Genomic DNA, 25,594 nt, shown 5'->3' on the forward strand with positions numbered 1-25,594 from the left:
AGGTTACCAGCCTGACCTATATAAAACTTTTTATTTAATAGCATTTTAAGAAAAGATTTTATTTATTTATTTGAGAGACAGAGACAGAGCGTGAGCAAGGGGGAGGAGGCAGAGGGAAAGAAAGAAGTGGACATCCTGCTGAGCAGGGAACTCTGTAGGCTGGATCCCCACAGATCATGACTTGAACCAAAGGCAGATGCTTAACCAACTAAGCCACCCAGGTGGTCCTAATTAATAGTGTCTTAAAGTAATTTACTAATAGTAAGGGCCTTAATTTTGGGTTCTGGGAACAGAGCTTGTAGAACAGGTGGGAGGAGGAAGAGAGTTTCTGATTTGGTTTTTGGGCTCTGGTTTGAATTTTGAATTAGGCAGAGGTTTGCCTTGCTCTCCTCCCAGATTCTCTGTTCTCCTCCATAGGTCTCCAGGTATCATAGCACTTTCTGCTTCCTCAGGGCCTCTTCAGGAATGCTTCAATCTCCCAATTGTCACAAGTTCCAGAACCATCTTAGGCATCTGTCCCCTTTCTCCATGCAGCCAAGTCAGTTAGGTTTTAGGAGGATAGCAGGGGGACAGATTTATTATATGTCATGAGTGACTCTCTTTGGAGAGTTTGTGTGTGTGTGTGTTTTAAGAGATTTGATTTATCTATTCATAAGAGACACACACACACAGAGAGGCAGAGACACACAGACAGAGGGAGAAGCAGGCTCCCTGCAAGGTACCTGATGTGGAACTCGATCCCGGATCTTGGGATCACATCTGGAGTCTAAGGCAGACGCTAAACTGCTGAGCCACCCAGGCATTCTGAGAGTTTTTTTTTTTTTTTTTTTTAAGATTTATTTATGAGAGAGAGAGAGAGGTAGAGACACAGGAGGAGGGAGAAGCAGGCTCCATGCCAGGAACCTGAAGTGGGACTCGATCCCGGGACTCCAGGATTGTGCCCTGGGCCAAAGGCAGGCGCTAAATCGCTGAGCCACCCAGGGATCCCCGAGTTTGTGTTTTTAAAGGAAGGTGTTAACTACTACAACAGAACTTCATTTTTTAAAAAATATTTATTTATTTATGATAGAGAGAGAGAGAGAGGCAGAGACACAGGCAGAGGGAGAAGCAGGCTCCATGTCGGGAGCCCGATGCGGGACTCGATCCCGGACTCCAGGATGGCACCCTGGGCCAAAGGCAGGCACCAAACCGCCGAGCCACCCAGGGATCCCCTACAACAGAACTTCATTTTTTTTTTTAAAGATTTATTTATTTATTCGTTCAGAGAGAGCGAGAGAGAGAGAGAGAGAGAGAGAGGCAGAGACACAGGTAGAGGGAGAAGCAGGCTCCATGCAGGAAGCCCGATGTGGGACTCGATCCTGGGTCTCCAGGATCACACCCCGGGCTGCAGGCGGCGCTAAACTGCTGTGCCACCAGGGCTGCCCCAACAGAACTTCAGTAGTAGATTCAGGCACAGCCCCTATCCAAGACCCTTGGGGTCAGGTGTATTTTAGAATTCAGAGTTTCTCAGATTTCAGAAAGCAGCACCCCACAATCAAACAAAAATACTTCTGCAAAAAACAAAAACAAAAACAAAACAAAACAAACCCACTTCTGCAACAAAACCTAAATTCCTAATGAGGGATCTGCAAAGCCTGTAAATGTCCTCATGTTGGTTTAGGTTTAACTTTTGTATCAAATGAATTTGTGCCAAACTTATTTTAAGAACTTTGACTTTTTAGAAGTTTCTGGATTTTGGAATTACAGAGAAGAGACTGAGGGCTTGTATTTCCAGTGTCAGAGTAAAGGGAATCCTGCAGTGTGGACCAGATATTTTTGGCTAGAGAGGCCACTCATACTAAGCAGTCCGCTTTGGTGTGAAGTTTGCCTGTAGGTCAGCACATGAGACTACCTTGTGTTTTCCTTTCCTCAACTTCTGAATACAGAAAATAGTTTTTTTTTTTTTTTCTGATTACGAAAGTACTGAATGCTAATTTTTTTTTTTTTTTTTTAAGAGAGAGAGCTCAAAGTGGGAGGAGGGGAGAGGGAGAGAGAATCTTAGGCAGGCTCCACATTTTCAGTGCAGAGCCCAACGTGGGGCTCCATCTCATGACCCTGAGATTATGAGATCATGACCTGAGCTGAAATCAAGAGTTAGGTGCTTAACTGACTGAGCCACCCAGTACCCCATACTGTATGCTAGTTCTTAATAGCAATTTGTAGCTTAGAAATGGAAGTCCCTTATAAATCTTACCTCCTCAAGATAACTATTAACTAACTTTGGGGTTAATCCTTCAGATTTTTCCAATGTACGTGCTGTTAGATACATGTTATTTATACAGTATGCATAGCTATTTTCGCAATAATGAGATTATATTGTATATAACGTAGCTTAATTTTCTCTCTTCGTTTACTAATATCTGGGCTGTTTTCTTATGTCAATAGTTTAGGTTTTATTATTTTAAAAAGCTGAAGATTTCCATTATATGGGCCATATTATTATTTACCCATTGCCTTATCAATTGATATATGGGCTGTTTCCTTTTTCCATGCAGTAAGTGCCCTTATATGCATCTTTGTGTATTTCTGTGAGCACGTGAAGGCTTGAGGCCTACAAGTAGAACTGTTGGCTCAATGGGTCTGTGTGGTTTTTGCTTCAAAAGTCAGTGCTGAATTGCCTTAGCAGATTCTACCAAGACTTCCACCTGCAGTGCTGGAGAATTCCTGCTTCCTCCTCACCAGTCCATGCCAGATGGTTTTTTTTTTTTTTTTCCATGCCAGATGGTTTTAATCTGCCACCCTGATTTGGAAGAGCCGTCTCATTTACATTACTTTGCTTATTCAGAGGTTGGCAATCTTTTTCAAATGTTGGTGATGGCCAATTGTATTTTCTTCCCCCTTCTTTGAATTGCCTGCTTCTGTCTAAAAGGTCAAATTGGTTTTATTTTTCTGACCATTCTCTGGTGAGGGACCAGGAGGTGAAGGCATGTGGCGCCACTGAACCTGTAGTTGTTGAGGGGATCATGAGTATGGTCAGTCTGTGCTGCTGAAGGAAAGACAGGAGGCTGGTGGGGTTGGCTTTAACAAGCCATTACTCTGTCCTGGGAGTACGTGTCTGGTTTACCCTAGGGACTGGGGATTAGAGTCTTGGTTTAAACGAGTGTGTGTGTGTGTGTGTGTGTGTGTGTGTGTGTGTGTATGTATGTGAGAGAGGAAGGGAGGAAGTTGGGTTGAGGGGAAGATTCTATTTATCTGTTTGCTTTTTCACTTTCTTTGTCAAGATTCCTCGGAGGATATCCCTCCAGCCACTCAGAACTTCATCATTCCGAAAAAGGAGATCCACACAGTTCCAGACATGGGCAAATGGAAGCGTTCTCAGGTACCCGTGGTGTCTGCAGTATTGAGCCAGAGCTGGGATGAAGAACTTGGGCCTTTTCAGAGACCATGAGCTCCTGACCTTTCTTGCTCTTGGAACCAGAGCTGTTAGAACCTGGGGAGAGAGATGACGGGGGAGCCAGCTGTTCTCTCTCACGGGGAGAAGTTACAGCCAGTCTGGGAGTCAGCATATCTAAGTGAGAGGAGGTTATCTATCTTATTGAAACCTAGGCCAGGAAGGTGGCTGGGAACTGGGACCTAGGAGCAAGAGGAAGTGCTGACCAGCTTTCTGTGCTGTTCAGTCCAATGGTGGGCAGAAAAGAAGAGCTTCTACCTCCCAGGCTTCTGGCACAGGCTGTGGAAAGATTGGGACTAAGAAAAAGAAAGCCAATTTCAAATCCCCAGGGAAAGCCTTGGTCCCAGCTACAGCCAGGTGCCCACCCCTGGTCTGCTCAGCTGGGGTGGGGAGAGTCACTGGTACAGAAGGGCTCATTCTCTGTGGGGGGAGTCTGCTGTGCTTACACTGAGCCCACACCCTGCATTTGCCGTGGCTTGTCCTTCCTTGGGCCATGTAAGCTTTTCTGGCTCCTCTTTCATAAGCCTGCCTTCTAAATATTTGCCGATGGTTATCGTGACTTTTCTGAGTTATATTCTCCCCCTAGATCTTCACCAGGATAAACACCTTAGTCCTCACAGCTGCTCAGAGGACACAGTTTGACTCCTTTCATCATCTTGGTTGCTCTACCTCGGGGTTTCTAAACCTTAGCACTGTTGACATTTGGGAGTAGATAATTCTTTGTGGTAGGGGGCTGTCCCGTGTATTGTAGGATGTTTAGTAACTTCTGTGTCTTCTACCTGCTAGATGCCAACAGCACCCCTCCCCCCAGTTATTAACAACCAAAAGTGTCTCCAGACACTGTCAGAAGTGACCTGGGAGCTAAATCACTTGGGTTGAGAACCCTGAGTCTGCCTTGAACCTACAGTATTGCTGAATACAAATATGGCTTTAGTTCTTTGCTTTCCCCCTGGGTGTTTTCCAAAGAGGATGTGTTTATGATGTGCCAGGTATTTTTTAGCTCATTTAATCCTCACAAAAACTCTGGGAAGTGGACTCAGTGTTCATCTCCATTTTGAAGGTGAGAAAAGTAAGACCAGGAGATAAAGAAATTTAGCAAGATGGTAGCATTAGCAAGTGGTTGGGATGAGATTCAAGATTCACGCCCAGGTCTTCTGTCTCTAGATAGCCATGGGTTGAGCCACCATGCTCTAGGCCATAGGTCAGCAAATTACTGTCTTCTTACCTAATCTGGACCTCTGTCTGTTTTTGTAAATAAAGTTTTATTGGAACACAGCAAGGTTCATTTGTTTATGTATTGTCCATGGCTGCTTTCGCTCTCACTGGCAGTGTTGAGAATTTGTAAACCAGACTTTATGGTCTGCTGAGCCTAAAATAGTTACTATCTGGCCCTTCGTAGGTGCCAACATTTTTTGGGAAACGTTGGTTAGTTCTTCTAATGGAGTATTGTTGAACAATCTTGGGTAGAAGCCTTTCGCTTGCTCTAAAGCTCACCACTCAAGTGTGTGACTTCACAAGTGACTCTGTGCCATGGTTCACACAGTTTGATTAGGCAGCAGAGTGCAGCAAGAGGATGGACTTAGGGTCAGAGAGATCAAAGCTTGAAGCCCAGGGTTGCCATTTCCTCTTCTTGTAACTTAGGTAATGTGCCTAAGCTAGCCAAGTCTGTTTCTTCTACGAAAAATGAGTTGTTTGGAGGCTTAAAGGACTCAAAGTCCAAAAAGCACCTGACCCAGCACTAAGCATTCATAAGGGGTACTGACCTGCAGGCATGGTTGTTACTGTTACAGGGATGAGGATGGTGGCATTGGTGGAGACAGGTATGTTTATAAGAATGGCCTGAGCTTTAGTCACCAAGAGACTCGGGCCTGTGTGGGAGCAAGGACACTGCCCCTTGCTGCTTTCTGTCTTTGCATCCGGTGTAATTTGTAAGAATGACTGTGATCACTGGCCGCAGGCAGGACGAAGGCTCAGACCTGCCCTGTGACCCCTCATTTCCATTCCACAGGCTGTAGGAAGGTCCTGGTACAGGAAATGTTCCTTTCTAGATGCTGGATGGTCAGTTGTCAGGGCTTGCTGTGGCTGCTGCTGCCATCTCTAAAGCTTGGATAAGGAGAGGAAGGAAGAGATTGAGAGGCAGCCAAGATGGAAAAGAAATGAGACCAAACAGAAGTCATTTGCTCCTGGGACTACTTCTCCAGAGGCCTGCACCTCACTGTTTTCTTACCCATGTGCTGGCTGTAACCCTAGCCCAGCAGAGAAGACAGTGCCCAATTGGAAGCCAGGGATGGGTGTGCTGGCACACCTGACCGTGGGCAGAAAACTCTTTCTTCTCCAGGAAGCAGACGGGCTGCACTACAGTCTGATATCCTGGCCTGTCTGGTGGGGGGAAACATCTGGAAGACTACTAGGATAGGAACCCTTGTGGAATTCCTTGAACTCCTGGTGGTGTAGTATAATTGTAGGACTTGTGGGGTCCTAGCTCCATATCTAATGAGATCTTGGTCTTAGGAGACCTTGGGCAAGTCACCTCTCCTGAAGTGAAGCCTTGGTTTCCTCATCTATAAAATGAGGACAGTGAGTGTTTACCTTGTGGGGTTGTGTAAAGGAGCTCCTGGTGGTAGTAATGAGCATGTTCTGGCTGAGGATCCAGGTGTAATCATGGTCATTGACTTGCCAGCTGTTAAGGATGGAGGGTACGGGTGGGGTATTTGGCATTATCATTCTGCTTCCCTTGGTGACAGGCTGGGGACCAGGGGACAGCTTGGAGCTCTTTGGCAACTGGATGGAGCTGGGGGCTGGGTAGGGGGGGTGGAGGGTCAGGGGTCTGACATTCCTCTCCCTCCCCGCTCCCCACTTTATTTGGTAGGCATACGCTGACTACATCGGATTCATCCTCACCCTCAATGAAGGTGTGAAGGGAAAGAAGCTGACCTTTGAGTACAAAGTCTCTGAGGTAGGCACAGGCAGGGAACCTGCCGCCGAAGAGCCTTTCCCAGAATAGCTATGGAGAATCACATGTGCTTGTTGCCCACAACACGCCAGGGCAGAAAATAAGACTGCCCAAGGACATGTGCAGTTGACATTTTGGTGTTTTTATTTCTTTTTTTTTTTATTTAAAAATATTTATTATTTGAAGTGGGGAGAGCCTGCATGAGTAAGGGGAGGGAGAGGGACAAGCAGACTCCACACTGAGCAGAGTCTGATATAGTAGTGCGATCCTGGTGGGGCTCGATCCCAGGACCCAAAGACTGGAGCCAAAACCAAAAGTCAGACGCTCAACCTACTGAGCCACCCAGGTGCCTCTTGGTGTTTGTATTTCTTTCTTTGTTTTTTTTTTTTTTTAATATTTTATTTATTTATTTATTTATCATTCATTCATTCATTCATTCATTCATGAGAGCACAGACAGAGAGAGAGGCAGAGACACAGGCAGAGGGAGAAGCAGGCTCCATGCAGGGAGCCGATGTGGGACTTGTTCCCAGGATTCCAGGATCACACCCTGGACTGAAGGCAGCGCTAAAATGTTGAGCCACCCAGGGATCTCCAGTGTTTGTATTTCTAATCTTTTCCTTTTCCTCAATCTGTGAATAGATAGAAATTTATAAAATTGGGATCAAGGGAAGTACACATCTTACAGCCTGCATTTTTGCTAACTGGTGTTTTTATGTAACTTTTTAGATGAAAAAAGATCACAAACGAAGTAAGTGTGCTCACCAAAGGGAACAGTAATAGAAGTGTATTTACAAAAAGCTGACCTCTCCCGATTTTCTCCCTCTACCCACCTCCCTGGGGTGGCCCTGGGAACAGTTTTGGGAATGCCAGCCAGACCTGCCATGTGAGCCCCTCCTCTCCTGTTGCCCCTCACTATGTAAATGGCTGTCTCATTGAGCCCACCCTCATTGTTTAAACAGCCCCTGACTGTGGACTTTGAGATTGTGTCCCTAAATATTGGTGCTCTGAACATCCTTACATATAGATCTGTGGATACACTTTCCTTTTTTAAAGACATTTTTTTTAAAGGTTCTATTTATTCATGAGAGATACAGAGAGAGACAGAGACATGGGCAGAGGAAGAAGCAGACTCCCTGTGGGGAACCTGAAGTGGGACTCCATCCCAGGACTCCAGGATCGCCCTGAGCTGAAGGCAGATGCTCAACCACTGGCTACCCAGCCATCCCTGTGGATGCTCTTTCCTAAGGAATCATTCCTGGAAGTGGGAATACTGAGTTTAGCGCATGCACTGCAGGGTGGGCACTCTCTGGCTGCTGTTTCAGAGACAGGTGGTTTGTGGAGAGGACAAGAGCTGTGGGGGGTGGTGTGGGCTTGCAGGCTGTTTGCTCTTACTGGGTGCCACCTCCTAGGGCTAGGTCCCAGGCCTCCAGTGGCTTCTTGGGTTCTTATCCTAGTTGGCCCACAGTCATCTTGAGACTCTTATCTCAGACACCAGGGCCTGAGCTGCCTCTCAGTGCCTTATCTCACCCTGTCGGGTAAGGCCTGACCCAGTTGTGGCTTGGTCTTTCCACCTGTCCTGAGGCTAGCAGGGCAATGCTCATATCAAAGCCCCTGCCCCGCTGCCTTCCCTCCCCCCTCCCACCCACCCCCATTCCCTACCCCGTCCCAGAGAGCTGCCTCTTCCTGGGCCCTAACTGGCTGGTGGGAGGCTGAGGTCTTGTTCTGTCACCAGAGGGGAGCCGGGCCTGTGCTGGGGATAGACCTCCTTCTCTTGGGAGCTGGTCCACCACTGAGTTTGTGGGTTGAGAGAGGAGAGGGCTTGTCCTTGAGTGTGTGATGAGGGAAGCTGGGCTGTGCTCAGGGGGCAGGGAGTGGTGGGGGTAGGCTAATTATAGGGGGATGTTCTAATTACCCCAGCAGATCCTGAGCCTCCAAATCCCTCTCAGGTCCCATAATTGACCCTCACGCTTTGATGGTAAGACTCCACGCCAGCCAGGTGTTGTCTTAGCTCAGGAGTTGTTCTTCTGGCAGGATTGTAGCATGGTTAAGTGCTTGGGTTCTGGAGTCAGGCTGACTGGGTTTTGATAACCTCTCCCTTCCAAGCTGAGTGGCTTTGTCCCCTCTGACCCTCTATCTCTTCATCTATGAGTGGAAGAGCCAACAGACCGACTCATGGCCCCTGGGGAGGATTCAGTGGGAATCCCACACATAGGGATGTTAGCACAGTGCCTGGCACATTAGCTCTTATCATTAGCTATTTTTCAGTTCTAACCTCTAGTAGTGGTGTGATTGCTTCAGCTGGGGGCTCTTCCTGAACTAGGCTTCATCCCAGTGCCAGGGCAATCACTTGGTGGGCAGAGGTGACTAATTTGGTCTCCAGAGGTCTTCCAGCTTCTGCCCACAGCTGGCAGGGCAGCAGAAGGCACGACTGACAGCATGTGGTCTCAGCCCACGGATGTGAGGGGGGCCCCCTCGGCACAGCTGCTGGGGGCGCCTGTTTCCTCTTAGTCCTTCCTCCTCCCACAGGGTTGGCAGCTGGGGAGAGGGCAGATGGAGCTGCCTTAGGTGGCAGCTTCCAGACCAGCAGCAGCGAAGGGAGCAAGCAAGGGCAATCTGGTGAGATTGTCTAGACCCATGTTTAGAAGGCTCTCCTTCAGTTTGAGATTATGTCTGTCCTAATCTTCAGGGTTTTTTTGAGTTTTGCAAAATGTGAGTAGAAAAGAGGATTAGGGACACCTGGGTGGTTCATTGGTGGTTGAGCATCTGCCTTTGGCTCAGGGCGTGATCCCTGAGTCCTGGGATCGAGTCCCGCATCAGGGTCCCTGCATGGAGCCTGCTTTTCTCTCTGCCTGTGTCTCTGCCTCTCTCTATGTCTCTCAAGAATAAATAAATAAAGTCATTAAAGAAAAAAGGATTATTATTTTTTATTCTTGTTTGATATTTAAGTTGGTAGCAAAGAAAAAAAAACACTGGCAAGTAATGTTTTAGAGAAAATTTTATTGGTCCATGAAGTCCAAGAGGAAGCCCTGGGTGAGGAAGCAGGAGGGTAGTTCAAATTATTATTTGTGCTTCCTGAGGGTTCTGGCTCACAGCCCCTCTGGCCCAGCCAGTCAGAAATAGAGGCAGCCCCTGCATTCTGAAAGCCCTTTCCAGAAAGAGGAGCGAGGAGCCTTTTAATTATTCATTGCCCCAGCTGAGCTGGCAGCTGGGGCCTGGCTTCCATAGCCTTCCAGCACCTTCTTTATCCCCTTCAGCCCTGGCCCAGGACGGAGATGGCCCGGGAATCGGGCCTGGCTGGTACTTCTTGGGGCCAGATTACCACCTCATCACTCCCGAGTCCTGGTTGCAGCATGCGGTCAGGTTTGCTCTGTTCTTATCAGGTCCTGGTGACCTAGTTCTTCACAAAGCTGGGCTCTGGAAGCACTTTCTCACACATTACAGCTGGGCAGCTTTATGTCACCCTGGCCCTCTGCCTCAGCCAGGTATAAAGGGAGTTTCCCCTCTTACAGGTAACTTTTCCTGAGAGAGGAGGTGGGGGATGGCATCCTTCAGGCCACTGTCACGTTGTATAATGCCAGGGGGTGCTGTTTACTTGGCCTGCAGTGATTTGTACCTCCTGGAGCTGTGTGGGGGTGGAGGGGTGTTGAGGGGGACTGGGGAGGATGGGCACTGGTTGACAGATACTCCATTAGCTCAAGTCCGCGTTCCCTCTCCCAGAGCTCTCTGACTGCCCCTCTCCAGAGCCTGCGCAATGCAGCAGTGGACCTGACTGAGCCTTGCCTTCCTCCTCAGAACTTTTCATGTGGGCACTACCCTGGTCCTACCCAGTATCAGGGGTTTCTGGAAGTCTCTCTCTGTGCTCTTGGTGCCCAGTGGACACAAGCAAGACCTGCTTCCTGGCAAGGTCTTCTTTCCCAGGGCTGCCTGCCTCTAAACACCCTCTGCTAGCCTTTCATTCTGGCCTATTTTTTTTTTTTTTTTTTACAAGCCACACCCAGAAGGAGCCCTTTTCTAGCTGCCCTTCCAGACCTGTGTTTTGGATAGTCAGCTTCACCTGATCTCCTCATTGAGTAACATTCTGTGTGCTAATGCTGCCCTGGCCTGTGGCACCAATTCCATGTCTTGGTTTCTGCCTGCTGTGGGAAAGGTGTAGGGAGACGGGCTCCCTGAAACTGCAGCCCAACAAAGCATTACAGAGGTTTGGACCTCTGACCCAGTGGTTCTGCTGAAGGAGAGAGACTTCCCAGATTGTTTGTAGAAGTGGACAATTGGAAATAAGCCAAATATGTAACAGAGATTCAATAAATCATAGTATGTTGGCACAATGAAATACTATTGACTTACTAAAGGCTGTCATAAAATTATGTTTACATGTTGATGTGGGATAAGGCTTATGAGGAAATCAGGCAGGCTGTCAGGCAGCATGTGCCCTGGAACCCGTGTTTTAAATATTTTATTTATTTGAGAGAGAGAGTAAGCATGGATGAGGTAGAGGGGCAGAGGGAGAGGGACAAGCAGACTCCTCGCTGTGCAGGGAGCCCGATGCAGGGTTCTGTCCCAGGGCCCTGGGATCATGACTCGAGTTGAAGGCAGACGCTTAACCACCTGAACCACCCAGGCGCCACCCCCCCACCCCCCACCAGACAGTTGGATTTAATATTTTATTTATTTATTTATTCATGAGAGACACAGAGAGAGAGAGAGAGAGAGAGAGAGAGGCAGAGACACAGGCACAGGCTCCCATGCGGGGAGCCTGATGTAGAACTTGATCCCGGGACCCCAGGATCATGCCCTGGGCTGAAGGCGGCGCTAAACTGCTGAGCCACCCAGGGATCCCTTTTTTTAAAAAAATATTTTATTTATTTATTTATTCATGAGACACACACACACACACACACACACAGAGAGAGGCAGAGACACAGACACAGGCTCCCATGCGGGGCAGACAGTTGGATTTAAAAACTCCATCCTGTAGGAGTGTGTGATCTCCCCAACACTTACCACTTAATGCCATGCCTAGGGGTCGTTGTCCAGCTGCAGGTGAGACTTCCCTTTGTGGCTCTAGCTGGGGGCCACTCGTCATTGTGGCTTGTCCCCTCTACTTTACCTATTATAGGCCATTGAGAAACTGGTCGCACTCCTCAACACACTGGACAGGTGGATTGATGAGATCCCTCCGGTGGACCAGCCCTCTCGATTTGGGAACAAGGCCTACAGGACCTGGTATGCCAAACTCGACGAGGTGAGGCTGTCACAGGACATACTTGGGGACTGGGCCAGGGGTGCAGGAGCTTTCAGGTATCTCAGCATCTCTGGGGAGTTTGTTAAATTCCACTTACCAAAAGTACCAATGTATTTACCCTCTGCCCCCGTCATCTTCTGGGAACCACCACTGTGGATGCCCAGTCCTCTGCACAGGGCTGTTAATTAGGTCATCGTTTGCATTAGCTACAGATTCAAATGTCCCAAATGTCCATGTGTAGGGGGTCAGTTGGATAAACTAGTAGAGCTAGCCTGGAGTGCTATGCAGCTATGAGAAAGACTAGGAGACCTACTTGGAGCCTGGGGTGAGGTAGTCTGGGATTTATCATTCAGTTGAAGAAGAACCTGGGGTCGGTCTGACACATATGGTGAGCTACTTCTTGGTAGGAAGGAGGGAAAAATGAAAAGATCTGGTTGCGTAAAGAAACATCAGTTCCTGGTAACCTAGTTTACGCAAACTGCTCAGTTTGTGTAAAGAAACACCATTAGAAGGATATACAAGAGGCTAATAAAGCTGTGATTTCTCTCAGGGCAGGAGAGAGTGGGATGGGGATAGAAACTTCTCAATGCATCCCTTTTGTAATATGTGTAATTATTTGCTTTTTTACTTTTTGATATTTTCTTGGCAAATCCCAGAGAATTTAGTATTGTACTTCTTTTCTCTTGATTTTTCAAATTATTAATTTTTATTTCAATTTCAGGTAGTTAACATTTAGTGCAATATTGGTTTCTTAAGTAGAATTCAGTGCGTTTTAATTTTGTTAATGTGTTTATTTTTGAATCCTATCACAGTGATACCTGTTCAAAGCAAACAAAAAATAAAAATGCAGGATCAGAGTCCTGTAGGTCTAGGGTAAGGCCTGGGAATCCAGATTTTCCTCAGGTCTCTAGGAGATTTTCCTGCCAGGTGTCCATAGACTGAACCTAAAGCAACTTGAGTCCTCATTTCTCTGACCTCGTGTTTTTGCCTGGAGCAGAGGGGAGTCCCAAGGACCCAGCAAAATGCTGCCCTGCCTAAAAGCAGTCTGGGGCTGCCCCTGGAATCTTAAGAGGGTACATGTTTTTTTTTTGTTTGTTTGTTTGTTTTTTTCTTTTTAAGATTTTTATTGAGTTCTAACTTACAGGAAAGTGAACACAACATACCTATACAGCTTGATGGACCTTAACGTAGGTTTTGACCCTTGTACCACCACCTGTATCAAGCTCTAAAACACTCCAGTACTCTAGCGGGACCCTTGTTCCCCTTTTGAGGCGATATCCACCTCCAGACTCTTCTAAGTTCTATCCCATAGATAAGTGCTACCTGTTTTTGAATTTCTTATAAATGTCTGACTTCTTTTGCTCAGTGTTCTGTCTCTGCGAGTCACCCATGTTGTGTGGAGCAGCTGAGTTTTTTCATTGTGGTGTGGTGTTTCAGCACCTAACCACACCATGGTCTGTTGCTGATGAACATTTCAGTTGAGGGCTACTATGGATAATGCTGCTATGAACATTCTCGTATGTTTTTTGGTGGACATATGGCACAGATTCTTGCTACCCTGGGAGTATGAAGAAAGATGGTGCTTATAAGGACATCAGTGAGTTACGGGATAAGGGAGTTGAATGGCTTCTTTGCAATTCCCTCCTATCTTGTCCCAGACCCTTGTCCCCTGGAGGAAGGGTCCACAGACTAGAAACCACCCCAGGGTAGTTGCTCTATGGTGTAAGAGTAAATGTTCCCTCTTCTTTCTGTAGCCAGTCAGAGCAGGGAGCCAGGCCAGCCTGGCATGGCCCGCTGGGCCCCAGCCAAATGCTGCTCCTGGGTGCCTGCCTACCAGGATGCTGCCTAATCTGCTGCCACCACTTTGTGTCTCTTGTGTTATCAGGAAGCAGAAAACTTGGTTGCCACAGTGGTCCCCACCTGTCTGGCAGCTGCTGTGCCTGAGGTGGCCGTTTACCTAAAGGAGTCAGTGGGGAACTCCACACGCATCGACTATGGCACAGGTACCTGCTGCTCTCTGTATTTACTTGGCTTCACCGCAGTCTCTTCTTGGGCTCCTTCCTCTTTGCTCTGGATTGTCTCAGGGCCCTCTGAGCAAGGGCCTTTGGGGCCAGGTAGGCTGCAGTTGTCCTGGGTGCAGGGAAGCCTGGTGCTGCTCCTGCTGCTCCGTCTTGGTCCACCAGGGGGAGCTGATGCCACATACTTGGTGTCTGTGCAGCCCCGATTTCCAATTCCTTATAAAGATGGTCTCTGAGCTTATCACCAGCAGCAAAGTAATTTATTGAGCACTTACTATATCTTAGGGCGACCCCTTACCAGAACCTTGAGAAATGAGAGCATTCTGTAGCCTCTGGAAGCGTTGTGGTACATGCTGTGGTACACGGACACGCCAGTGTCTGTGTGCTATGGAGTTCTGCAGAAGAGGGCGCGTGCTGTCTGGTTGTGCAGTGGGTGGTAGCTGAGGAGGACCTTGTTCTGGTAGGTGCACCCTCCTGACCTGTCCTGAAGTGGCAAGTGCAAGAGCGGCTGCTCTTTCTGGCCTTCACCTTGCCTGGGCCTTGGGTTCCTCAAGAGAAACACAGGCCACTGAGGCAGGCCTGGAAAAGGGTCCCCTTGAACCTGGGTCCTGGGGAGGCTTTGTCTTCTGCTTCCCCTGTTGCTAGGGAGCAGGTTTATCAGGTGTTTGAGACTTCCAGGGCTTGGCCTAAAATGGACAGGGAGGGACCCTGAAGGGACACTGGCCAGGTCAACTGGGGTTTTCCTTCTGGTATCAGGTGTGTGAGAGTCCCTGAGCCATGGCTGCCTGGCCTCTGGCTGGTGGAGATCAGGAACCATGCAGGTGAGAGGAACAGCTCACAAGCTTCCCAGGCCCTGGAAGCAACCTTGATTCTATAGAGATGGGACAGAAAGTCGCTGAAATTTTCTTTCTCTACCTCCCTCCCTCTCTATACCCAGTGTGGGGCTTGAGCTCACAACTCCAAGATCAAGAGTCACAGTTCCACTGACTGAGCCAGCCAGGGGCCCTGTGGAAGGCATTGTCTTTTGACCCTGTAATGTGACCATGTGTTCTCTGCTTAGAAGCCTTCAGTGGCTCCCGTTGCTCTTAGGATACTGAGTCTAAACTTCTTATGTGGCAGTTAAGTCTTGTTATCCTTTCTCCCTTGTCCTCTCTGCTTTAGCCATACCGGCCTTCTTAGTGTTCTTCAAACATACCCATTTTTTTTTTTTCACCTCAGGACCTTTGCACATGCTGTTTCTTCTAGCTAGATTGGTCTTCCTGCTTCCCTCACATGCAGTGTCTTACCAACTCTTACTCATCTTTCAGATTAAATATTACTTCCTTAGGGAAACCTTCTGGAACCCTAATGTCAGGGTCCCCCTGTGATATTCTCCAGTTATCACCCTGTCCTTCTCCTTCAGAGCTAGAATTATAGAATGGATTGTCTATTTATTGTTTGTCATCCTGAAGATCATAAACTATCAAGCAAAGGCATGGACTTAGTCTCCCTAGTGCCTGATACGGACAGTGGCTGCTCTTGTAGTAGGTGCTCACTTGATAGTGTGGAATTGACCAGTGAGTTAAACCTACAAAACAAAATGCAAATGTCTGTTTAAGAAGTCCACAGCTTTGGCCTTTTAGGAGTAGAATTATATTAGCAGTAGTTACCAAAAGGGCCTGGGTCTTTCTAGAAGGGGCAGAGGCCCCATCATCTCCATGTTGACCTTCCTCTGTAGAGGGGCAGTTCTCAGTGATGTGGACTCTGGTGAGACCAAGAATAGTACCACTCCTTTTCCTGGAAGACTGTCGACCTCAGCTGTTTTTTCTCCTCTAGGACATGAAGCAGCCTTTGCTGCTTTCCTCTGCTGCCTCTGTAAGATTGGGGTGCTCCGGGTAGATGACCAAATAGCTATTGTCTTCAAGGTGTTCAATCGGTGAGTGAGAAGAGCGGCAGGGGTCTTCCCTCCTCATCACTGCCAGGCTGGAGACAGGATGCTGGCGGGCTCTCCTGAGTGGCCGATGCTTCTTTCGGCCTGTCCTAACCAAGCTCTGCCTGTGGATGGGGTGTCCAGGAAGCCTTCTGAGAGGTTCAGATTCAAATAAGAACAAGTGAAGGAAACGGGTCACTTGCCGACTACTAATGCCTCTGTGGCGTTTTCCCTGGCCAGCCTTGTCCTAAGCACTCTGCATGCAGCTCCCTCCCTAGATTCCCCCAACAGCTCTAGGTAGAGTTATTTCCATTTTATAGATGAAGAAACAGAGGCACAGAGATACCATCTTCTGATCCCTAAGGTCGCACAGCCAGCTGAACTGTGTTCAGGCTCTGAGCTGCTCCCTGTTCCCCAGACCACCTGCCTGGCAACACAGGTGCACTGCAGCTGCCAGAGGCCTCTGACACACCCATCCCAGGCCCCACTCTGGCAATGCTGATGCCAGAGCTCCCAGGTGACACTGATGCAGCCTCTGAGAACAGGGAAGGCAGGAGCTGGGAGGTTCCAGGAGATTATCTGCTCTGTCCCCCACCAGCTTGCCGATGGGCAGGCCAGAGTTAGACAGCCTGAGGCTCTTGTCCAGGAGCTCATGTTATGAGTTGATGGTGCTAAAACCACCTTTCCTGGGCCAAAAGAAGGCTGAGTGTGGGAGAAAAAAATCGACATTATTTTGAGAATACCAGCTGATGCATAACTTACGTGTGTAGGTTTTATTTTTTTATTTTTTTAAATTTTTATTTATTTATGATAGTCACACACAGAGAGAGAGAGAGGCAGAGACACAGGCAGAGGGAGAAGCAGGCTCCATGCACCGGGAGCCCGACGTGGGATTCGATCCCGAGTCTCCAGGATCGTGCCCTGGGCCAAAGGCAGGCGCCAAACCGCTGCGCCACCCAGGGATCCCTGTGTGTAGGTTTTAATTGAAATAGAGACCAGTTACACTCTTAGGTGGTTATTTCTGGCCTCAGTGAGCTCCTGATGGCAGAAGGGTGGAGACTGTCTGCTTTTTGCTACTTTTTTCTTCCCTGCCCTCCTGTGCAGGTACCTCGAGGTTATGCGGAAACTCCAGAAAACATACAGGATGGAGCCAGCGGGCAGCCAGGGAGTGTGGGGCCTGGACGACTTTCAATTTCTGCCCTTCATCTGGGGCAGTTCACAGCTGATAGGTACTGAAGGGGCATCTGCTGCTCCTCCCCCTGGGGTGTCTGCTCTATCCACCTCTCTCCCTTCTCGCCTTACTTCTGCTGCTGGGGAAGACAGTGACAGCTTGTAAAGCAGGCATTAGTCTGGCTATTGACTGAGGCTGTTTGCTGTTGACCTTGTGCTGAGCGCCGGCTCTTGTGCTGAGAGTTGGCTCTGGCTCGGCAGGCCAGGGGAGGCCTGGGGAGGCTGAGGGAGGATGGGGGAGGATGGGGGAGGTGGAGGCAGAGTGTGCCGAGATAATGGAAAGTGACACAGGCTGGAGCAGGGGCACTCGCCTGGCACATAATGGACTGGTGTGAAATGCACCCCCACTCCTGGCAGCAGCTGTGGGGTTTTATGTTGAAAATGAATGGCTCTTTTGCCTTGGTGACTGTTGTCATCCACTGTTATTATCAAGCTGTGCGCAAGGGGGCCCATCAGGGAGTAGCCACCCATGGGGGGGCAGTGAGCTGCTTCCTGTGGGCCCACTTTGCCTGCTCCCCCCACTTTGCAACTGCTCCCCAGGCTTGGGTGGCTCACTGGGATCTATGGTGGGTGAGGGCCGGGGAGTGACTTCTGCTTCCATATAACATTAACTGCCTACAAAATAATATGAATAGGTATTTTGAGTATTTGCTCTGTGCCAGGCACTGTTCGAAACATTTTAGGTCACTTCTCAGTGACCCTGGGAAGGGTCTTGGCCAGCATGAGACTAGCCGCCATCGACTAGTACTTAACCTGTGCAGGTACCGTGTCGGAGGCTTGACTCCGATCCCTATCACCAGGCGGCATGAGGGAGGTGCAGTTCATATCCCCACTGCACAGATGAGGAAACAGCCTCAGAAGGCTGAAATCACTGGTTCAAGGTCACATGGCTAGAAAATGACAAAGCCACAGCTTGTTCCATGAGAGCAAGTTCGTGCACACACACACACACATGCACGCACACACTCATCATTTATTGCTCCTGCAAGGTCAAGTGTTGAGAGCACATGGGCAGGACAGTGGCCCCCAGGGTGGGTGTGGACAGCCCTGGGCTGAGGTGCTTGGTGGTGTGAGTGTCTGGTTCTGAACCCTGGGGCTCTTTGCTGTTCCTAGACCACCCGTTTTTGGAGCCAAGGCACTTTGTTGATGAGAAGGCTGTGAATGAGAACCACAAGGACTACATGTTCCTGGAATGTATCCTGTTTATCACTGAGGTGAGGGGAAGGGGGTGAGGGCCACCCATGGTGGCCTCCAGGCTGAGATCAACTGAGGCTGGTGGCTTTGGAGTGGGACAGAGGAGCCAGAGTTTTCACCCAAAGATGGCAGGGCTGGTCCCTAGGAGGTGGGTTACTGACAAGGTAGCCCCACTAGGCCTGTGGAAGGTTAAGCCAACGTCTGACTGTCCAGGATCTCCTTTCCCAAATCAGTGGTCTGGGGTTACTACTGAACCTCGTGGGACACTTGAGCTGAGGGACTGAGCTTTGATCACTAGTGGGCTTGGTAACCAATGCGGCAGGTCTGAAGGCGTGGGCGGGGCCCACAGGGTCTCTCTCTAGCCACTGGCATGTGGCTGTGTGGGATGAAACTATGGCAGGAGGCGGAGAGGCTCAGTGGACAACAGGACAGATTTCTGCTGAAGGGACACATCTCTGTCAGTGCCTGAGGACATGAGCCAGATGAAGTCCTGGAGGTGAACCAAGCAGGCTGGGCTACAGGCCTCCTTGGCAGGGGGTGTTTATTAACTGGCTGCTATTGCCCACTAAGGCCAGGTCTCCCACTTCCTCAAGGTCACTCATGGAGCTTGTTAAAACCCACGTTCCTTTGCCCAACCCCAGCTTTCTGAGTCAAGAATCTTGGGGGATAAGACCCAGGAACCCGTATTTAAATACACTTGCCAGGTGACTTTACACAGAATTTGGGGACTCACTGTTCTTAGGATCTCTCTCTCAGGAGGTGTTAGGACCTTTTGTCTTCCCTGCTGCATACCTGTCGCCCCCCTCCCCCCAAACTTTCAAAGGGTGCCCTGGTTGTAGTGTCTGGAGACGGTCTTGCCATCATTCTCTTTCCGATGCCCACATGCATATCTGGGTCCCCTCCCCACCAGGGCTGCTCTTTGGCTCTGGTTCTGAGCCCCCTGAACGGAGAAGCCTGGTTAAATAGCCATAGCCCCAGGTTCCTCATGGTCAGCATTCGGCTCAGGCCTCTGCCAAACTCCAGAGGCCAGAGGGAAATGACATGTTTTTCCAAGTCAGCAAATGGAGCCAGGACTGACGGCTGGGCAGCCACTGCTTCAGTCTCAGATTTGCTGCCTTCAGCATGTAGCAGGCCCAAGGTCAGAAGGATTTGGGGCAGCCTGGCTCACTGCCTCAAGAGCCAGTCACGTGCTACTGTTTCCAGAGTGGAATGCGAGGGTCTGGGAGTCGCAGGAGACCCTGGAGGGAACAGGAGGAACAGGGTGGGGAGAAGGAGTGCACATTCTAGGCTGAGCCCTGCTTTGCTTGCTTGGGGGTAAAGGGCTAGGCTGTTCTGGCTCCCTCTGGTGGCTAGCCAAGCCCCTGGGTCCGTCAGTGCCTAACAAGGAAGGCAGCCAGGCCGGGCCTCAAGGAATATGGGAATTGATTCCAGGTTAAAATGTTGTATTTTTATTTGTTTGGGTGGTTATACTGGTATAAAAACCCAAAAGGTTTCTAAAGTTTGGGACTCGGTTCCTTTGCTGGAGGAAATCCTACAGTGGCCACTAGGTGGCGCTAACGGCACGCCAAACTTTGAGAAGGTTTTCAGTAACTCAATTGGGGGAGAGGCAGAAAGGCAAACCCTAGAGTTTCTGCTTTTTCGGCTCCCTCTCTGCAAGGCCTGGTTTTTCCTTTGGGTCTAGGTGGTTGGGCATGGTGGTAAACACCGGTGCTAGCAGCTCTGAGGGCTCCCTGGCCACCTGGCTAAGCTGAGGCCTGGTCAGTGAGGGTGCTGACGGCGCTGTGCTGTGCTAGTTCTCCGGAGCTCTGTCCAGGCTACGCCCACCCCAGTCCCCTTCCACCCCGCACCAGTGTTTCACTGCCCCTGGCGTTCGTGAACGAGCCCCCTCTGGGACACAGGGCACCTGAAGCCCTGTGCAGAATTCTGTGCGCTTCAGTCTGGAAGGGGGCGGTGTTGCCTCCAGAGACCTGGGGATCAGGATGGCTGGTGCAACTAGGAGGAAAAAACAAGACAAGAAGTTGGAAATGGACCTGGGCATCTCCTCCCTGTCTCCCAGGACTTGCCCTGGTAGCTCTGGGCATCCTAGAGGAGGGGGCCCCACCTTGCAGAGCTTCTGCTGTCTCAGGAAATGCAGCCCTGGCGCCTTTAAGAGCCCAGGGCCGGCAGGAAAAGAATTTCAGTTTCAATCTGGCTTCTAAATTTGGAGTTTTGGGAAGGGAGGGATCAGATTTCAGCTGGAAGGGAAGGAGCTGACAGGAAGGCGCTGTGCAGAGCCTCCCCCCATCCCCCCTCAGTTACTGACAGAGGAACCATTTACAAAAGGCCGATTCTCTTGGGAGTGGAGAGGCAGGAACGCAGCGTCTGTGAGTAATTTCCTGCTCAATATGGCTGCTCTGACTCACACGATTCCCCTGGGGTCACTGCGGGACTGCAGCTTGCTTGCTCGTTCTCGCTCTTTCTCTTCTCCCTTTGTGGCTAGAATGAGCTAATTTTTTTTTGTTGTTGTTGTTTTGTTTTCTCGCTCCTGATTCCTTTTTTTCCCCTCATCTGTTTTCCTTTCTCAGAGTTGCAAAGTCTCCTTCTGAAGGACTTGGGGAGACCTGGGGACACTGAAGGCCTGGGGGTGGGGGGTGGGGCAGCCCCTCTAGATAAATAGCGTCTCTGGCCTTTCCATGGGGAGGGGCAGGGCCATTGGGGCTTTTCCAGCAGGCCCGAGAGGCCTTTTGGGGTCCCCTCCCGTGCCCCTAGTGGGTGAGGCTGGCCCACAAGGCAAAGCCTCTGGTTTCCCAGCATCATCTGCTGGCCTAGCCTTGGAGCCCTTGCTGAGCAGGCTTCTGGAGCGATGCTGTGGGATGAAGCCAGCAGGGTGCCTCCAGGGTGGTTTATTCACAAGGCCTTGTCCAGAGTGAAACCGATTACACATCTCCGGTGATTTCTGAACTTCTCAGGGCCTGGAAATGTGCAGGAGATGACTGGAACCTGGCACTGGTCCCCAAGGGGCAGAGAGTTTTGGGGGAAGGGGTGGGACAAGAGGGAGGGCGGGTAGCTGAGGGTGGAGCCTGCTTGAGTAGGATGGTTGGAACAAAGCTCCTTGAAGGCCAGACCCCCTAGGCTGTGGGTACCGGCAGCTATCCCTAAGAGGGAGCCTTAGAGAGAGAGAGAGAGAGAGAGCTGGGGGAAGGTACTAGGTCTAGGCACTGACCCAGGAAAAGCTCTGTGGCCACCAGCCACCCAGGGGAGGGGGATCTGGTCTCCATCTGCCACCTCTGCCACGTGGGGCTGTGGCCTCCCTACTGGAGGAAGGATCTGTTGTCTTTGCCACTGAACCTGGGGGTTGAGACAGGCTTTGGGGGAACTTTGGCCAGGGGAGGGTGGTGACAGCAGTAAATGGCAGCTTTTTGGACTTAGATCTTGCAGTTTGGTACGAGGCTTTACTGGACAAGTGAGAAGTGTGTAGGAGTGGGTTCCCTGGGGAGTCCACAGCCAAACAGTGGGGCTGTTATAAGCTCTTGAGCCCTTACCCTTATGCCCAATATGGAGAAGGAGTTTTGGGCCCATCCTTTCTCCCCGGAACAGCTCTCCCCTAGCCCAGCCTCCATTCAGCCTCTTCTGGAACCTTCCACCCTCTCAGGGTCCAAGTCTCTGCTTACTTGCCAGCTCAGCTTCTTTGCTTTTCAAACTGATTCTTCTGAAGCCTGGGGATTGGGGTGCTGAACCCCATTCCCTCAACAAGCATCAGTGCTGTTTCTAACCTGGGGGGGCGGTGTGGAAGGGGATTGGAGTGCCTGCTAAACACAGATGTGTGGCCTTGTGCAGAGGGCTGCCTGCAGGCGCACACGCCTCCCTGTCTCAGTGCCATGGTTTCTCCTGTCATGGGAACTTCACTGGGCTTGCTGCAGAATCTCTTTCCTTCCTGGAGGGTCAAACTCTTGGCAAGAGGAGGGACAGGAATGGAGCTGTCCTTGCTCCTGCCTGTCCCTTGGTGCTATCGATGCCACCCCTAATTTACCTCCCAGCCAGTTCGGGCTGGCTGGCTTTTTTTTTTTTTTTTTTTTTTTTTTTTTTTTTTAAATTTTTATTTATTTGTGATAGTCACAGAGAGAGAGAGAGAATGAGGCAGAGACACAGGCAGAGAGAGAAGCAGGCTCCATGCACCGGGAGCCCGACATGGGATTCGATCCCGGGTCTCCAGGATCGCGCCCTGGGCCAAAGGCAGGCGCCAAACCGCTGCGCCACCCAGGGATCCCTCGGGCTGGCTTTCTAAACAGACCTTCCTCCCCATTTGCCTGCCATGCACAAGGCAGTTAGGTTTACTCTTCCCCACCTTGGCTTTCCCCCAAACACCCCTCCCCAGGGTCTTCCAGCTCTACCTATGATAGGTAGAGCCCACCCTGTGTATGGGGCTGGGGAGGGTCGGGAAGGCTGCTACCACTGTTTATCTGAAGGGGAGCAGGTTCCTGTGCTGGTGGGGCACTCTGGCTGGGGCGGTGGAGGGGGAGTTGGTGGGAGTCCCAGCAGGGGCTTGGGTTGAGATTTTATTTTTCTGAGGCTGCTGAATGTGGTGGATGGTGGGAATCAGGCCCCATTTTTTTGGCTGTGGAAGGAAGGGGTGACTCTAGGGGTTGTATTTTCCTAGGTGGTCTTGCAGACCAAGAGAGACCCTGTCTCTGGTACTTGTGTGTGCTTCTGTGTGGGTGTGCGTGCATGTGTGCACAAGCACATGCACACACCCTCTCCGCCCCAGATGATGCAGTCAGGTCCTCAAGCATATATGTGTATGTATGTATGTATATGTGTGCGTATATATATGCACGCACATGTGTGCTGTAGTGCGTGCGTGTTTGCATGTCCTGGTGTGTGTGTACACACATATGTGTACAACCTTGCTGTGGGAATACAGGTGAGCTCCCAGGTGGCCTGCCTTTCCAGCTGTGGATTCTCTTTTCCAGATGAAGACAGGCCCCTTTGCAGAGCACTCCAACCAGCTATGGAACATCAGTGCTGTCCCCTCCTGGTCCAAAGTGAACCAGGGTCTGATCCGCATGTATAAGGCCGAGGTGAGTGGGGCTGGCCAGCACTCAGATCAGAGGGGGCTGCTAATCCCCTCACCCCCACTCTGCTGCTTTGCTCTGAATCTTGGGCCAGCCATTCTGACACTGGAGGCCTTAGAGTCTCTGTCTGTGAGATGGGCAGTCAGAGAATCACTAGGCTGAAACCCAGCTCTGCCCTGTGACTGAGCCATAGCCCTGACACACAGGGGTCTGTCAAATGGCCAGAGGTGGACATTGGTACCCGAAGGTGGATATGCTTTGTAGGCTCCATGTACATTGGTGCTTCTCAAACTTTGGTGGGCCTGATCCCTGGGCAGGTGAGAGGTCTCTGGGGAGGCCCAGAGTTGACATTTCTAGCAACCACTTCAGGTGGTCTTTCTGCTCTCAGATGGGAGAGGCAGGGCAAGGAGGTGGTTTCCCTGAGCTCCCCCTGCTGGGAGTTGGCTGCCCAGCTCCTGTGGGTGTCCCCTGCCCTCTCTCCTTTTTGGCACCTTTTCCCAACCAAGGAGGTGGGTTTTTTTTCTTGCAGGTAAGGAAGAGACCTTTTGTTTCCATCCTGTCTGCTAGCTCCTTTCACATCTGTGCGCACCAATGCCAGAACTGCATGACCTTGGCCAGGGAAGGGCTGGATGTGAAGTCCCTCACCTAGAGTAATGAGTCCCCAAAGTCCCCTCTTTCTGCCCTCAGGCTGGTGGTCTTATATGTTGTCCTGTGGGTGCCCATTTCTTGGCCCTTAGCCATCCCCTCTCCCATGGAGGGAGGGAGGGAGGTTGGATCTCTGGGTCTACTTCATCATACTTGGAGCTTACTCAGATCCCATCAATGGGGGCAGGGGGAGCAGGGAGAATAGGGTATTAGAGGCTTGGGTGTGTTTGGGAGTGTAGATGCTTCCAGTTTGTCCTGTTCCCTCTGCATGGCCCTGAAGGGGTTAATGGTGCTGGAACTGACCAGGCCTGGCTCTCTCTCTCCCTTCCGCCCCCTCCCCCTCTGGTCCCCTTCCTCTGGACTTCACATCCTGTGTTTAGGTTCCAACCCACATACCTCTCTAATCTGAGAAGAGCGTTTGCTGGGGCTGTACAGGCTTCTTCCGGGCTACAGCCTGTTGGGCCCTCCAGTCTGGCTGTCCCCTGCCTGGAGAGCACCTGGGTCACTGCCCTCTGGATGTCCTGTCATTCCTGACACCCACCCCCCCTTCCCCCACCAGTCCCACAATGGGTGCTGATAGGGAACTCCTGTGCAGCGTGTGAGGAGCGTGTAGCCCCTCCAGCCTCCCACCTCCACTCCTGACACCGCAAGCAGGACTCTAGTGCCTTTCCTGCTTAGGATCTGAAGTGCTGTCCTTCCTGCGTGGCTCTTATTTGAATGACTCTAATCTTACCTTGATCTGGGCGCCTTCAGAGCAGAGCAGGAGCCCCTGTCCCCTTCCTCTCCCTGCCCTTTCCAGAGGAGGAGCTCCAAGCTGACATGGGATGAGGGAGGAGCAAGCTGAGATTCCAAATGGGGCAGCGGCAGGAACAGAACAGTTGTAACCGATGGTGGATTTCTGCGGGTGTGGGTATGGGAGGACAGCCACTGCAGCTCAGGCCAGACAGGGAACACCAGAGGATCACAAAGCATCCTTCTTGAAAGCGGGAGGACTCAGCCCTGCATGCATGTGGGCACAGTACGAGCTGGCAGCCTTGCCAGACTCCCTGTAGGACAGTGCTGGAGCCCACTGACTCTGTCTCCGTGATGGTCGGTGCTCGTTTATAAGTTGCTAGCAGCTACCCTTGGTCTTCTGGTCCCTGAGAGCCTGTGGGATCACACACTCCCTTCCCAGAGGTCCGAGGAAAAGGACTTGTTTTGTTTTGTTTTGTTTTGTTTTGTTTCAGGTCAGTTCTCGGTCCATGGGGGGGACCTGTGAGGCCCACTAGTCTTGAAGGCCAGGGCCACCAGTCAGAGTTGGTCCCCTGAGCGGCCATAGAGGCCTCAGCAGGCCTGGCATTAGGTGGCCTCAGGATTTGGGACCACCTGTGTGCGTCTCCACGCTCTGACCCTGCTTTTCTGAGCTGAGGAACCAGATGCATTCTGTGCCCTTGTGGGTGGCCCGAGGGCTGTCACTGCTGATGCTCCCTTCAGAAGGGCCTCGTTAGGGCCTGGGGAACCCCTTCTCCCCCTTGAGGCACCAGGCACTGGAAGGGTCTCCAGATCTGTGTGGCATAGGCCACTCTGCCCAGGACACTGGTGGGCTCCGGGCACAGCAAGCTGGGAGGAGGCCTGACCCAGGCTCCCTTCTGCTGCTGTCCTGAAACCTTGCACTTCCTTTGCCCCAGTAGCCCCTCTCCTGTCCGGTGGCCCTGGGGAAACTTGTTCTGGGTCCCTGCCCCCCTCCTGCTGAGCTTCCCTTGAATGAAAGCTAGGAGCAGGCGGACCTCTGACCCTTTCTGGAATTCCAGGGCCCTGGGGGCCCCCTTTTACAAACTCCCACCACTTCCTTGATGACATAAGCACAATGGCAGCTGCCTTTGCCTCTGGCCTGGAGCTGCTGCTGTTTCTCCTCCCCCTGAGGGACCACCCCCTCCCACC

General features: G+C 50.8%; 1 protein-coding gene across 2 annotated transcripts in view; it reads left to right on the forward strand.

Annotated features, from left to right (window-relative positions):
• The window catches only part of PTPA (protein phosphatase 2 phosphatase activator), a 30,863-nt gene that overhangs the window by 2,461 nt on the left and 2,808 nt on the right, over positions 1-25,594 (forward strand). The window contains exons 2-9 of one of the 2 annotated variants that reach the window (XM_077850992.1): positions 3,261-3,358; positions 6,300-6,386; positions 11,502-11,627; positions 13,513-13,630; positions 15,461-15,560; positions 16,659-16,783; positions 17,898-17,998; positions 22,928-23,035. In XM_077850992.1, coding sequence (XP_077707118.1) covers positions 3,261-3,358; positions 6,300-6,386; positions 11,502-11,627; positions 13,513-13,630; positions 15,461-15,560; positions 16,659-16,783; positions 17,898-17,998; positions 22,928-23,035 — 863 coding nt within the window. The remainder of the gene's footprint in view (positions 1-3,260; positions 3,359-6,299; positions 6,387-11,501; positions 11,628-13,512; positions 13,631-15,460; positions 15,561-16,658; positions 16,784-17,897; positions 17,999-22,927; positions 23,036-25,594) is intronic. The other variant, XM_077850993.1, reaches the window with a different exon arrangement.

This window comes from Canis aureus, chromosome 16 (genome assembly GCF_053574225.1).
Source record: "Canis aureus isolate CA01 chromosome 16, VMU_Caureus_v.1.0, whole genome shotgun sequence".
NCBI lineage: Eukaryota > Metazoa > Chordata > Mammalia > Carnivora > Canidae > Canis > Canis aureus.